The sequence below is a fragment of the Aquarana catesbeiana genome, linkage group LG02 (genome assembly GCF_042186555.1).
Source record: "Aquarana catesbeiana isolate 2022-GZ linkage group LG02, ASM4218655v1, whole genome shotgun sequence".
NCBI lineage: Eukaryota > Metazoa > Chordata > Amphibia > Anura > Ranidae > Aquarana > Aquarana catesbeiana.
Window position 1 is genome coordinate 104,045,323 of NC_133325.1, and position 15,835 is coordinate 104,061,157.

The 15,835-nt window shown below is 40.3% G+C and overlaps 1 protein-coding gene across 5 annotated transcripts in view; it reads left to right on the forward strand.

Annotated features, from left to right (window-relative positions):
* DCLK1 (doublecortin like kinase 1) overlaps nt 1-15,835 on the forward strand; it is a 535,308-nt gene that overhangs the window by 55,495 nt on the left and 463,978 nt on the right. For all 5 annotated transcript variants that reach the window (XM_073613310.1, XM_073613311.1, XM_073613314.1 and 2 more), the window contains exon 2: nt 2,312-2,697. In XM_073613310.1, coding sequence (XP_073469411.1) covers nt 2,322-2,697 — 376 coding nt within the window. In that variant the 5' untranslated portion in view covers nt 2,312-2,321. The remainder of the gene's footprint in view (nt 1-2,311; nt 2,698-15,835) is intronic.

Here is a 15,835-nt window from a genome sequence, read left to right on the forward strand (position 1 = left end):
GGAATGTTATCTGTCTTGGATAACCATAACCTTGGTTAACCAGGTAACCATATTTACAAAAAGGACTTTATGCCGTGGCCATGTCATATCGAACAAGAGGACTAAATATATATATAAAGGAATACGGAAATTAAGGAGCTTGGCTTTGTGAGTTTGAATTCATCTTTGCACTGCCTCCTGACCTTTAATGTGAACATCATTGACAAAAACAGATTATGATCTCATGAGAGTAAGGATGAGCCCTACAATATGGAGTTTGGGTGTATGTGGGGTATTTTTTTATTTTTTTAAAATTTCAGTTTACTTGCTAGGAGAGGAGTACCACCCAAGAGGAAATGTGTCAGATATGTGGGGACAAGTACTATTTGTTTAGAACTCCCAAGCCACCATTCCCCTTCAGGGCATACATTAAAGATTCCTAAAATCTATATTTTGTGTATACCCAAATAAAGTTTAACAGCTATATATTTATATAGTTTTTGTATGCCGTTCTAAAGGATTTTTGCTGTCAATGTTAGGTTAAAAAATAATTTAAAAGCCTAAAAAGTATTGACAATTTGTCAAAAGCAGTGTGGCCAAAAAGGAGATGTGATGAGATGTGATGAGTTTCTATCCGTTTATAATTTGAGAGAATTCTTTAAATAATGAGGGATAGTTCTTTGCGTCTCAACATTTATAAGAGGTTGTCAGTCAAATTCCAAGATATTTTATCAGATATGCAAATTTTGGATAATAAGTGGGAGTGCTTCAGTTTTCCCTTATACATCAAGAGCAAGCTGAACATGCATAATTCTTTTAGCAGATTGGGTAATATGGTGATTGGTTGGGTAAGTGTGAGCTACAGTATAAGTCATTGGCAAATAATGAAATCTTAAAAGATTTATAATGCAATGGGACGCCTTTACTGGTCAGATTGTTGGGAATGAATGTGGGCTACTAGAAGTTCAGTACAAATCACAAAAAACAGAGGGTACAAGGGCAACACTTGGCAGGTGCCATTTAAGAGTGAGATTAAGCTGGATGCCAAAAGGTGAAGTTTATCTGGAGCGGACAGATGATAAATGGTCCCTTTATCCGTTTGTGTTGTAGGGTTTAGATCATGAAGGGCCAGCTGAAGTGCCCAAACATCTTTTCAGCATCAGGGCTCAATGCCAAGGCCTCTTCTGTTTGTTAATTATGCAAACAGTGGACAGTTTTCCAGTTTTCAATGCAGTAAGACTGAATGGAAATTCACATAGGTAGGTGACCTTGTAAAGTGTACCCGGAAAGATCAGGGCACAGCCTCAATTTCAAGTCGTGATGGAGAAGATGAAATAGGTAATATAGGGTAACTCCCTTTGTTCTTTTTGGAACATGCTGCTGAGAATGCTTTGGGTATAGAGGAGAAATTGTCAGGTGCTGGCTCAGGAACGAGGTCTTCAGAAAGAGTGGCTGTAACCACTTCCATGGATCTGGTGCGTCTTTGCATATCCATCACATTCTTCTGGGACATTGGAAGATGTTGGCAAGGTTCTGCATCAGACATGCCCAGAGAGATAGCAAAGAGGTCCCGCAATCCTATGTCCTCTATAGAATAGTTGGCCAGGGCATTTTTGGCATGTTGGTTTCACCAGCAGTTTATGGGCTCCGGATTGAGGTCTGTGAGTCAGGTTTGCAACTGTGGGTGAGGGCTCACTGTGATTTTTTAAATTTTATTGCTTTTGCCCAGTGGTATGATTGCTAAGCCAAGTTTTTGCAGGCTACAATTGGAACATTGCTAACATGTATGCTACACAGAGGCCATCCAAACCATGACCCCCCCCCCCCCCATGTATTCTTTAGTGAGATAAAAAGTCATTGACAGTAGTGAAGCTTATGTGAGATTTTAGTGTTTGGGTTTCTGTTTAATTCAATTCCTTCTGCACATAACTTGAGTATATAGTATGTGCTGCCTTTTTAGAATGACTTCATGTGTCCTCACACAATGCAGTACTTAACAGCCCTACTAGAGCACCATGTATTTTTCTCTGAACTATTTAATATTCTATTATCCATAGTAAAGAATTGGAATTTATTTTAGGAGATTAGTACAGCAGTTTAATTGTATTATTTAAATGAAAAGTGGATTTGTTAATGATTCAGTAACAAATACATGTGAATGTAACAAAGGCAGTGTTAGTCATAGTGTTACTGAAAATAGTAACACTGGTAATGAGAGGGAAGGTTGTTCATTGCAGCCCACAATAACTATTATCTGAAAATCACTGCTATTTATATACTGAGAGGAGTTTCTAGTTTTCTAATGAAAAATATGTATTCTTTAAATCCACAGAATATCTGCAATGTCCTTTGGGAGAGACATGGAGCTCGAACATTTTGATGAGCGTGACAAAGCGCAAAGGTACAGCAAAGGGTCCAGAGCGAATGGTTTGCCAAGCCCAACCCATAGCGCCCATTGCAGTTTTTACCGAACCCGTACTCTGCAGGCCCTGAGCTCAGAGAAGAAGGCTAAGAAGGTCCGATTCTACCGTAATGGTGACCGATACTTCAAAGGAATTGTCTATGCAATTTCCCCGGATCGCTTCCGGTCCTTTGAGGCTCTCCTGGCTGATCTGACCAGAACTCTTTCTGACAATGTGAATTTACCACAAGGAGTGAGAACAATCTATACTGTGGATGGAAACAGGAAGATTATCTCCATGGATCAGCTTGTTGAAGGTCAGTTTAGCCTTTTGCTGTCAACAGGGGTATTGACCCTTCAGTGTATATAAACCCTAAAATTGAACGTATCTTATTTTCTCCCTTTTACTCTGTTAAATATACCATAGAAAGCATTTTGTTATGCTCAACAAGTATGACAAAATACCTATTGATCTTGGCAGGAAACTTGTGAGCTGATAACTTCCTGTGCTCTCTGCCTGAACTGATACCAGTTACATTGCTCCAAGCTCTCTTTGTTACCTATGTTATGGTGGGGGTAGGGAGTGCTCTGTGGTCCTATCCTATGGTTACAATGCTGCTTCTCCATAGATACAGTATGGTAGGTGAGCATCTTCACCTTACACCATGAATTTTGTAATTACAGAAAATACTCTGCAAGAGCTATGGTGCCTGCAGGATCCTCTTTATCCAACAAACTCAGGGGAGGACACGGAACGTTTGGTCTAGGGGCAGCTAAAACCAAGTGGCCATTTCATGTTGGGGACAGATTTATGAGTGCTAAAGAATGTGTATCACGTAAAGTGTGCCAAAGTGCCCCAATGAATGGTGGGTGGATGTTCCTATAGAACAGTGGTCTCCAAACTGCAAACCTTTGCTTGCTTTTACTGGCCCTTGGCGCACCATTCCTCCCACTGATATGAAGCGCTATTCCTCCTACTGACACCAATGATGAGGCACCATTCCTCCTACTGATACCAATGATGGGGCCCTATTCCTCCCCCTACTGACCACAGCCACCATGTCATTTTTTTACTCCCACTAACCACCAAGCCTGAGGCTATTTTTTACTGGCCACTGCTGCATCTCAGTTTCAGGGTCTTGGCAATCTTCTTATAGCCTAGGCCATCTTTATGTAGAGCAACAATTCCTTTTTTTCAGATCCTCAGAGAGTTCTTTGCCATGAGGTGCCATGTTGAACTTTCAGTGACCAGTATGAGAGAGTGAGAATGATAACACCAAATTTACCACACCTGCTCCCCATTCACTCCTGAGACCTTGTAACACTAACGAGTCACATGACACCGGTGAGGGAAAATGGCTAATTGGGCCCAATTTGAACATTTTTACTTAGGGGTGTACTCACTTTTGTTGCCAGCAGTTTAGACATTAATGGCTGTGAAGGAACAGCAAATTTACACTGTTATACAAGCCGTACACTCACTACTTTACATTGTAGCAAAGTCATTTCTTCAGTGTTGTCATATGAAAAGATATAATAAAATATTTACAAAAATGTGAGGGGTGTACTCACTTTTGTGAGATAATGTATTTAATGATGAACACATGTCACTGAGCCCAGGTTTACACCAGTGTGCCTTTGAAATCACACTACGTCAGCGCGATTTTAAAGCTGCCCTATCAGTATGATTTTGCCATTTCATTGTGGCTTGTGACTTCATTTAACAGAAGTTAATGTAAGTTGCAATGAAATTGCAAAAAAGTAGTGCAGGAACCTATTTTAAAATCTCTGCGACTTGAGTGGCAATGATCTGAACTGTTCCATTGCCGGCAGTGGGGTGCGACTTTTCATGCAATTTTGAATTGTCAAATTGCATGACAAATCGCACTGATGTGAACCAGGGCTTACTGCAGGTCCACTTCTGAATGATGTCTGAAAGGTGAAATATCTCCACATAGGGTCACCACTCCACCGTATTTTTTTTTCAAAAATTTCGGTCTTTTTTAGTTGGTTTAGCAAAAACCATCAAGCATCAAATACCACCAAAAGAAAGCTCTATTTGTGTGAAGAAAATGATAAAAATTCAGTTTGGGTACAGCGTTGTATGACCGCGCAATTATCATTCAAACTGCGACAGCACTGAAAGCTGAAAATTGTGCTGGTATTGAAGTGGTTAAGTATCAATTAATAATCAGATCCTCAGCTTGGTCCATGCCGTTGCAGTCTGTAAACTGTAAAAAGTGTTTGTGCCAGGTTTCACCAATAGAATTTCCTGATGCTCACAATGTGCAGCAAAGCAGAAATGATCCTCATTTCATTTGCATTCATTTGCTAAATTAGACCAGTAAAATTTGGCTTGCAGCACTTAGTTTTGTTTAAATAACTGGAAAATATTTGCGCTTCTCCCCATGGCTATACAATTTGTATAAAATGTTAATAATGAATAAAATATATTCTGAAAAGTATATTGAAACAAAAGAACACCCATTTAAATATATTGCAGCTATTGCAGCAGTCCTTAGATGTGGTGGTTACATTTGTTTTTTTTTTTTATTTGTTTTTCCAGGTCTAGTTATTTTTTTATATTCCTGTTATTCCTGCTAGAATCCATTTTTCCCTGTAAACTGAAATCTCAAACCATGTTATCAGCTTTCCCAGTTTTTTTCTGTGAACTAAAAAAAAGCTGCTCCCCCTGTGTATTTAGGGAAAAAGAGAGCAAAAAGTGTTTGTAGTATTGTCCTAGGGCAATGATGGTGAACCCTGGCACCACAGATGTTTTGGAACTACATTTCCCATGATGCTCAACTACACTGCAGAGTGCATGAGCATCATGGGAAATGTAGTTCCAAAACGTGGGGTGCCAAGGTTCACCATCACTGCCCTATGGTGACAACACTGCTCCTTCATAGATACAGTGAGTGAGTGTTGTCAACCTACACAGGAACTGTGTTACTAGCAGGATCTCTAGGTAAAAATAAAGGCAAAACACTAAAAAAAGAAAACCAATTCAGCCACCACATCTAAGGCCTTATAAGCTGCAATATATTACATTTTTATTCTTGGGCTTAATTATGTATTAAGCGTTGAAACTTAGCAAAGGACCCAGGCAGATAATGTAAAAAATTATAGTTGATTACACCGTGCTACGTGTAAATCTTTGTTATATTTCTCACTGTATTTAAGAAGTTGAAACACATTGACATTTGCCCTACTGGGGACTGCACATAGTTTTGCCCTTCTTACCCTCACCAATCACTTGTTATCTGGACCGGGAAGCCTCTGTCTGATTGAATTCAAACTGGATGTAGGTAGACCATCACATCACTGCCCGAACAGGCTGCACAATCAGATTGTAATATGTATGGCTATCTTAAGGGGAACGTCAAAATGGCAATTGAACTTCTATTGCCATTTTTGGAGATAAAAATGGTTCTAAAAGTACAAGGCTTTTGCATTCTATGCATTAACATAAAAAATCTTCTGGGTGCAGCTCAGCCCCAGCCCCCCTTATACTTACCTGAGCCCCATCCCAATCCAGCAATGTGCATGAGAGCAGCAGCTCTCCCGGGTCTCTCTCTTCTCATTGGCTCACACATCAGTGGGAGCCATTGGCTCCTGCTGCTGTCAATCACAGCCAGTGAGCCAGTGAGGAGAGAGCGGGGGGCTTTATTTGAAAGCTGCCTAAATGAGTGCATTCAAAAGCAAAGAAGCTGCATTTGATGGTCTTTTTTCAGCCTTGCCTACTATGTAACTATAAGCATTTGAAACAGTTCCTATAAATGTTTACTGTACAAAATAAGGTCCGTTGGCATGGACCATAGGGTGAGTACATGGATTGAAAACTGGCTACAAGGGTGAGTTCAGAGGGTGGTGATAAATGGGGAGTACTCGGAATGGGCAGGGGTGGGTAGTGGGGTTCCCCAGGGTTCTGTGCTGGGACCAATCCTATTTAATTTGTTCATAAACAACCTGGAGGATGGGATAAACAGTTCAATCTCTGTATTTGCGGACGATGCTAAGCTAAGCAGGGCAATAACTTCTCCGCAGCATGTGGAAACCATGCAAGAAGATCTGAACAAATTAATGGGGTGGGCAACTACATGGCAAATGAGGTTCAATGTAGAAAAATTTAAAATAATGCATTTGGGTGGCAAAAATATGAATGCAATCTATACACTGGGGGGGGAGAACCTCTGGGGAAATCAAGGATGGAAAAGGACCTAGGGGTCCTAGTAGATGATAGACTCAGCAATGGCATGCAATGCCAAGCTACTGCTAACAAAGCAAACAGAATATTGGCATGCATTAAAAAAGGGATCAACTCCAGAGATAAAGCGATAATTCTCCCACTCTATAAGACTCTGGTCCGGCCGCACCTGGAGTATTCTGTCCAGTTCTGGGCACCAGTCCTCAGGAAGGATGTACTGGAAATGGAGCGAGTACAAAGAAGGGCAACAAAGCTAATAAAGGGTCTGGAGGATATTAGTTATGAGGAAAGGTTGCGAGCACTGAACTTATTCTCTCTGGAGAAGAGACGCTTGAGAGGGGATATGATTGACCCCACAATAGGGATAAAACTTTTTCATGGAAGGGAGATTAACAAGACATGTGGCCACTCAGCAAAATTAGAAGAAAAGAGGTTTAACCTTAAACGTAGAGGGTTCTTTACTGTAAGAGCGCCAAGGATGTGGAATTCCCTTCTGCAGGCGGTGTTCTCCTGAAAGCACCTGAATGACCACAACATACAGGGATATACAATGTAATACTGACATATAATCATACACATAGGTTGGACCTGATGGACTTGTGTCTTTTTTCAACCTCACCTACTATGTAACTATGCATTTGATGTGCTTTACTTGCAGGGCAAACAGATCTCTATAGGACCTTTTGCATCAATAGAAATGTAAAGCAGGTGAAAGGCAACTGTCATCCACTGTGCACAGTTTAAAGCACCAGGCGCAAAAAATGTTTATTTAAATATACTGTACTTCTTAACCCCTTCCCGCCGACCGTACGCAGATATGCGTACTCGGCTTTCCGGGGTTATACCGGGATGATGCCCGCAGCTGCAGGCATCATCCCGGTACCGTTGTTTACAGCGGGCGATCGGCTACCCGTGTATAACAACCGATGCGGCTAAAAGCCGCTCGGCTGTTATACCGGAGGAGCGGGAGGGGACATCCCCCTCCCTCCCGCCGCCTCCCGCCGCTGTTACCGGGCCTCCCGTGCGATCGGGAGGCCCGGTGTCCGTTCGGCTGCCTTCGGCGGCTGGGGGCGGGCTGGAACGAAGCTGCGAGCGGCTTCATTCCAGCCTTCTTGTTGTAAACGCAGAAGCGACGTCATGACGTCTCTTCCCGTTTACTCGGCTGCCAATGGCGCCGAATTAAAAAAAGTACACAGTATTCAGAATCGCCGTTTTCGGCGATCTGAATACTTTGAAGTGTAAAGGAGGGATCGGGGGTCTTTTAGACCCCCGATCCCTCCATAAAGAGTACCTGTCACCACATATTACTGTCACAAGGGATGTTTACATTGCTTGTGACAGCAATAAAAGTAAAAAAAAAATTTTAAACACAATTTATAAAGTACAAAAATAAATAAAATAAATAAAAAAAAAAAAATTTTTAAAGTGCCCCTGTCCCCGCGAGCTCGCGCAGCGAAGAAAACGCATACGGAAGTCGCGCCCGCATATGTAAACGGTGTTCAAACCACACATGTGAGGTATCGCCGCGATCGTCAGAGCGAGAGCAATAATTCTAGCCCTAGACCTCCTCTGTAGCTCAAACCTGGTAACCGTAAAAAATTTTTAAAGCGTCGCCTATGGAAATTCAAAGGTACCGTAGTTCGTCGCCATTCCACGAGTGCGTGCAATTATAAAGGGTGACATGTTTGGTATCTATTTACTCGGCGTAACATCATCTTTCACATTATACAAAAAAATTGGGGTAACTTTACTGTTTGGATTTTTTAAAATTCATGAAAGTGTCACTTTTCCAAAAATTTGCGTTTAAAACACCGCTGCACAAATACCGTGTGATAAAAAATATTGCAGCAATCGCCATTTTATTCTTTAGATTCTCTGCTAAAAAATGTATATAATGTTTGGGGGTTCTAAGTAATTTTCTAGCAAAAAATACGGATTTTAACTTGTAAACACCAAATTTCAAAAATAGGCTTAGTCATGAAAGGGTTAATATCCACAGCAGATATAAATCCACTTTGTGTGCACCAAATACATTTGCAACAAAAAAAACGCAGTTAACACTTAATGCTCACCTTTCCCACTGGGCATGATCCTGATCTTTGCTCTATTGTAGAGGTACTTCTGCCTCTATGCACCCCTTCGTTATACAGGACATAGTATGGAACCTCAGGGGGGGGCCAGGAATCTGACACAAGTGTGTTGGATCCAGAAAATTCTGTGGCAGCAGTAGAGAGCATTATTTAGTGCTCTTGGAAAGTGACACCGTTACTTTAAAGGGGCATATAGTGCCTTAGTAATTATTTTTTCTATATTTATTATGGCCATAAAATATACTTTTTGTAAGGTAAATATATGGAACTATTACATACAAATATGTTAGATTCTTATTTCCAGCCATCAGGCAGAGCTCTATATTTATATTTCAAATCTTTACCTTTTATCTTTATTTGCCTTGTTGAAAAAGCCCATTTACAGAGTTCAATAGCTCCAGCTGAAATTTATACACGTATGAATGAGTCAGTGACACCTCACCCTAACTCCATTCCTAACTCCCTGCTTGCCTGTTAGATTACTCCATACAAAGTTTCAGTTGGATAAAAGGAGTCTGAAATTAAACCACTTCTGCTATCTTTTCTCTTAGAAAACCCATAGGGTTGATTTACTAGAACTGGAGAGTGCAAAATCTGGTGCAGCTGGTCATGGCAGCCAATCAGCTTCTAACTTCAGCTTGTTCAATTGAGCTTTGACAAAAAAAAATGAAAGCTGATTGGTTTCTATGTAGAGCTTCACCAGAATTTGCACTCTCCAGTTTTAGTAAATCAACCCCGTAGTGTTCAGTGATTTCTGTGTCATGGGAGCACCCGGTAATAGACGTTATGTTTAAAATTCAAATCCAAACCAGTATTGTTTCAAAGTGTATGCATGGCTCATTTTATTTTGTTTGAATGGAACTGGTATGGATTAGAACCCCTGTAAGGTTTTTTGCTGTCTGTATTCCTGCTGGGGAGATCCACCCCTCTATTTTTCCTGGTGATCATTGTCACCAAGCCAGGAAGTGAGGGGAATCCAAAATGTAAATGTTGACACTGGAGCAGGGGAAAAGAGAAATCTACCAAAGGGACCTGTTCTGGTGACAGCAAAACAGAATTTCACTTCAATATGAAGTGATTTTCTATCAGTTCCCATTGCAACTCCATGATAGGAAGTGAACGTAAACCTTTCCAATGATACAGTGCACCCAGAAATTATTTGCTTTACTTTTTCCACATTTTGTTATGTTACGGCCTTATTCCAAAATGGTATAAATTCACTATTTTCCTCAAAATTCTACAAACAATACCCCATAATGACAATGTGAAAGAAGTTTGTTTGAAATCTTTGCAAATTTATTAACAATAAACAAAAAAATCACATGTACATGAGTATTCAGAGACTTTGCATGACACTAAAAATTGACCTCAGGTGCATCCTGTTTCCACTGATTATCCTTGAGACGTTTCTACAACTTGATTGGAGACCACCTGTGGTAAATTCAGTTGATTGGACATCATTTGGAAAAGCACACACCTGTCCTATATAAGGTCTTTCAGTTAACATTGCATGTCAGAGCACAAACCAAGCCATGAAGTCCAAGGAATTGTCTGTAGACCTCCGAGACAGGATTGTATTGAGGCACAGATCTGGGGAAGGGAACAGAAAAATTTCTGCAGCATTAAAGGTCCCAGTGAGCACAATGGCCTCCATCATCCGTAAATGGAAGAAGTTTGGAACCACCAGGACTCTTCCTAAAGCGTGCCACCCGACCAAACTGAGTGAACGGGGAGAAGGGCCTTAGTCAGAGAAATGACCAGGAACCCGATGGTCACTCTGCCAGAGTTCTGACGTTTCTCTGTGGAGAGAGGAGAAGCTTCTAGAAGAACCACCATCTCTACAGCACTCCACCAATCAGGCTTGTATAGTAGGGTGGCCAGATGGAAGCCACTCATCAGTGAAAGGCACATGACAGCCCGCTTGGAGTTTGCCAAAAGGCACCTGAAGGACTCTCAGACCATGAAAAAAAAATTCTCTGGTCTGATGAAACAAATATTGAACTCTTTGGCCTGAATGGTAAGTGTCATGTTTGGAGGAAACGATGCACCGCTCATCACCTGGCCAATACCATCCCTACAGTGAAGTATGGTGGTGGCAGCATCATGCTGTGGGGATGTTTTTCAGCGGCAGGAACTGGGAAACTATTAAGGATTGAGGGAAAGAAGAATCCAGCAATGTACAGGGACATCCTTGATGAAAACCTGCTCCGGAGCGCACTGGACCTTAGATTGGGGCAAAGGTTCATCTTCCAACAGGACAACGACCCTAAGCACACAACCAAGATAACAAAGGTGTGGCTAAGGGACAACTCTGTGAATGTCCTTCAGTGGCCTAGCCAGAGCCCAGACTTGAACCCGATTAAACATCTTTGGAGAGACCTGAAAATGGCTGTGCACCGACGCTCCCCATCCAACCTTATGGGGCTTGAGAAGTCCTACAAAGAAAAATGGGGGAAAATGCCCAAAAATAGTTGTGCCAAGCTTGTAGCATCATACCCAAAAAGACTTGAGGCTGTATATGGAGCCAAAGGTGCTTTAACAAAGTATTGAGCAAAGGCTGTGAATATTTATGTACATGGGATCTTTTTCGTTTTTTATTTTTGATAAATTTGCAAAGATTTCAAACAAACTTCTTTCGCATCATCATTATGGGGTATTTTTTGTAAAATTTTGAACAAAATAATGAATTTGATCCATTTCCCTTCTCAACCCTATCTACATTAAAAAGAAAAGGTTTTGGTGATACTTATACACTGAGCTGTGCTTTTTTCAAACTTTTAGCCACAGAGGAACTCTTGAAATTATTTTCAGGTCTTAGGGAATCCCTGCTGCAAATGATGATACCCACAACTCACAGTACACTTGGGTGAGCAGTAAGTTGTAGAATAAAGCAATATAAAGAAATAAGAGAAAAAAGAATGTTATTATTTTCAGTAATCATATTAAATGAAACAAACAATGACAAAATTATGAAATGATGAGAAGAAATGCAGATAGTGAATAGGGATCTCCCAGAAAGCAAATGGGGAACCCTAAGGTTCAACTGAACCTTGGTTGTGAATGACTGTTCTAAGCTCACTATAATTTGTGATACCTCTGATAAACTCACTCCATTTGCTTAGTTTTCAAGACCTTCCTAAAAATAAGGAAATTGTTAACAAGGTGTTGAAGTGACATTGTTGCCCTAAGCAAAATATGGTAATACTTACCTTTCTGGAGTGTGGCTTATCCTAACTATACTTTCCCGAGGAGCTACGGCAACTAAGAATACTTTGTATACCACACAGTTCCAGGAGTATCATTCCCTGCTGTGGTTCCATCCACTGGGCCTACATCTCTACTTTGTACTCCCATAAGTGTGTCAGATGCTGAAGGTTCTTCAACTGCTGTAGCTCTTGAATTGAAATTAGGACTCACCACCCACCAGGGAGGTAAGTATTTTAGCTCTTGCTGATGCCATTATTTGTAATTTTTTTTTAGTGACAACAGTTTCTCTTTAACTGCATGTTCTTAAGTCAATAAAGCTTTCTAGTTGTGGATTAAAAGATACACTGATGACCTGGATTCATTTACTCCTCACTGATCTGTCATTCAGGATGTAAATTACTCATAGCACCTCAGTAATCATGTCTACTTCATTGGTTTACTTCTTGTAATCGGATTCCAGTACATAGTCACTACACACCAGAGTGTATCGATAATTCATTAGCCAAGGTTTACAGTTACACTGGATGACTTTCCTTCAGATTTTGGACTCAGAGTATTGACCTACTTTACTGTGCATCTGATTACAGAGAGGGAAGTTGGCTAATAACGGAGATAATATTAAAGGCTGCTAAACAGTATACATGGAGTCAGGTGGGCTTTATCACTCAATGGCTTATTATACTGTACTTTTAGGGTCTCCAATGGCAGGATCTTCCTGCCAAATTTCCTGCTCTGTTACCTGTCGTCATAGAGTATTAGATCAAAATCAATATGTGAATACTCCAGCCAAATCTTTACAGTGTACACCAAAGTGTGGCCAAATAAGCAGCTGGCAGTGCTGTCATGTGTTCCCACACCCCTAGAAATGTATATTTAATTTAGTAGTGTAGTTCTGTCTAATTTTACAAAGGAATGATCAGTAATAAACTAATTCAAAATTCTTACCAACATAATGTCACAATAACCAACTGCATAAAAATAAATATTTTAAGAAAATATCCTTTGTGCTGGAAAATAAATACAATGATTTTTTGGTTATGTATTATAATATAATTAACCTATATCCATGTGCATATATGTTCTTTCTTTCCCAAAACCTTGATAGCCAAATATAGTCCCCTAACTGAATCCAAAATATAATCTCAGTACTCCACTGTGAATTGCTTCACAATTCAATCATTAGTGTCATATTTGCATTCCCCACCAAGTTCACTATGAGTTTACCTCCAAATATTGACCTATACATCCAATAGGTCAATGACAGCCTTCCCCTTAACGGGGTGATAGACCTTGGTAACCTCCTCTCCACTCCCCGGATGGACAGTTGTCTCCAAAGCATCTCTGATATACTCTCAACATCTGCCTTTTTCCCTTTAGAATTGACTGCTTTGAAATCCACCTTCTTCCTAATCACCATTTAATGCTATCAAAATAAATGCAATAACATAGTTACATAGTTACATAGTAGGTGAGGTCCAAAAAGTCCAACCTATGTGTGTGATTATATGTCAGTATTACATTGTATATACCTCTATGTTGCGGTCGTTCAGGTGCTTATCTAATAGTTTCTTGAACTATTGATGCCCCCCGCTGAGACCACCGTCTGTGGAAGGGAATTTCACATCCTTGCCGCTCTCATCATAGTGCTTTCTGTAAACGAATCATACACTTTTTTAAAAACAAAGTAAAACTCACATTTAAATGTGCCCTATACCGGTGCACAGTGATAAAAAAGCTCTGTGTTTCCCATTTAAAGCACCTGAACTTCAGCAGCACAGTTTTCCTGGTGCATGCCTCACTTCCTGAAACAGCGGGATCACGTCACCAGCTCCACCCTACACGATACGTCAGTCAGGTGCCCTCAATAGGGTGAAACACAGTAGATGGGTCCTCTTCCATGGGTGGAGATCAGACTGAAGCCATTTGATATATTCATGACTGTGGTGCACAATAATAGAGCGTAGGAATGCACCATTTTGCTGTGGACTAATAAATGTGGCCCCTGCAAATAGGTTAGTAATTGCTCACCTTTCTTGCTGCATGTGATGTCAGATTCCACTGTAATGAAGAGAAAATGCAGACCCTTCAGAATTCAACCCTGGGATTGTCCTGGTCCCCCACTACACTATGTGGTTCACCTTGCTGGCTCCTTTATCATTAACGTATCTTGTAGTGATGTAATGGTTGGTGGGAGGAATCTCTGAGAACAGCAGGGGACCAGGACATCCACACTGCAAGAAGTGTTGAAATCTAAAGATAGTTTAAAAACGATGTATTGCACCTGACACCTTCCTTTACTTTGACCCCCCTCCCCTCTTTTCTTTCTTTCCTTGAGAATTGTTGTTTTATATTAGACAACACTACATGGACCTCAAAGCACTGTAATACCAAATGTGTGTTTCTGTAACTTTTTTCTGCATCTTTAGAATATGTCACTGAAATCAAAATATCAAACATTGTAACCCCCTTTTTTTAAATTTGTGACTTTTGAAATTTTTCCTTCAATAAAAATTTTGAATGAGAAAAACTATGCATGGGAGAGTCATTTATCCATATTAGGAGGTACTAACATCCTTTCTGAATCAAATAAAACCAAAGGAAAGAACCATAATGAAAATGTGAACCTTAATTACACAACATTAACATACATTACATATATGCCTAAAATTGTAAAATATTTTTTATTGTAGTTAATTAAAAATTATTTTTAATTAACTGAAGTTCTTTATTGCCTCTTCCATGCCAACAGTCAATAGTTAGGGCTGGATAAAATCAGTCAATCTCCATTATTGGTGGTATAAAATGTTATACTGAATCCAATTACTTCTTCCCAAGATCCTTCTCCAAGACTTTTATGGTGGTATATCCAGCCTTTATTTCCACATTTCACCAATGTAAGTAAGCTGAAATACTTTCCTTCTCAGATGGGCCTAGGCTAGGCAGGGCTCCTCCTAAACAGTGGGTTACTCTGATTCAGGATTCTCCCTCATCACACCAGTGTCTCTCAAGAAGGTGTTCTTGAAGATTGACTTATTATCCAGCGCTAACTATTGAGTGCTATCAGGGGGTATAGAGACCACCTAAATATACTGATCATACAAACATCTTTTATTCACATGTTTTTGAATGAAGTAGATAAAAAATGTATTTTTTAAACATATATGATTTAATGTTGTGTAAGTAAGGTATATGATTTAATTTTGTGTGAGTAAGGTATATGATCTAATGTTGTGTAAGTAAGGTTTAATTTGAATTCTAAAGAGCCTCCAGATGGTGATTACATTGGCATCTGGTGGTGCAGGTTGCGGGAATGGTGTATAATCACTTTCTTCTTTCCAGGGGCCAAATGCTTTCTGAGGCACTGAAACCTCTCTGGCATATTGCAAAAAAAAAATTTCTGACAAAGTTCTCAAGAATGCTTTGAGAATGATATGACATGTTTATTTTCTCCAAAGTGTGCGCCCAGGTTTGATTTGGCCCTTTGCTTGCTTTTATCTGCCCTTTGGGGCACTATTCCTCCCTCTGACATAACCAATGGGAGACATTTCTTCCCACTGATTTAAACATCAACGTTGAGGACTGACATCAACGTTGGGGCATTATTTCTCCCACTGACTCCAAAGATGGGGAGCAATTCCTTCCACTGACACCAACAGTGTGGCATAATTCCTTTCACTGATACCAACAATAGGGCACTCCATCTCCCACTGACACCAATGTTGGGGCATTATTCCTCCTACTGACACCAATGATGGGACACTATACCTCCCACTGACACCAAGGTTGGGGCATTATTCCTCCCAATGACACCAATGATAGGATACTATGGGGCTGATATACTCAAGCTGGAGAGTGCAAAATCTGTTGCAGCTCTGCACAGATACCAATCCTCTTCCTGTTTTTTTTTGTCAAAGCTTAATTTAACAAGCTGAAGTTAGAAGCTGATTCGCT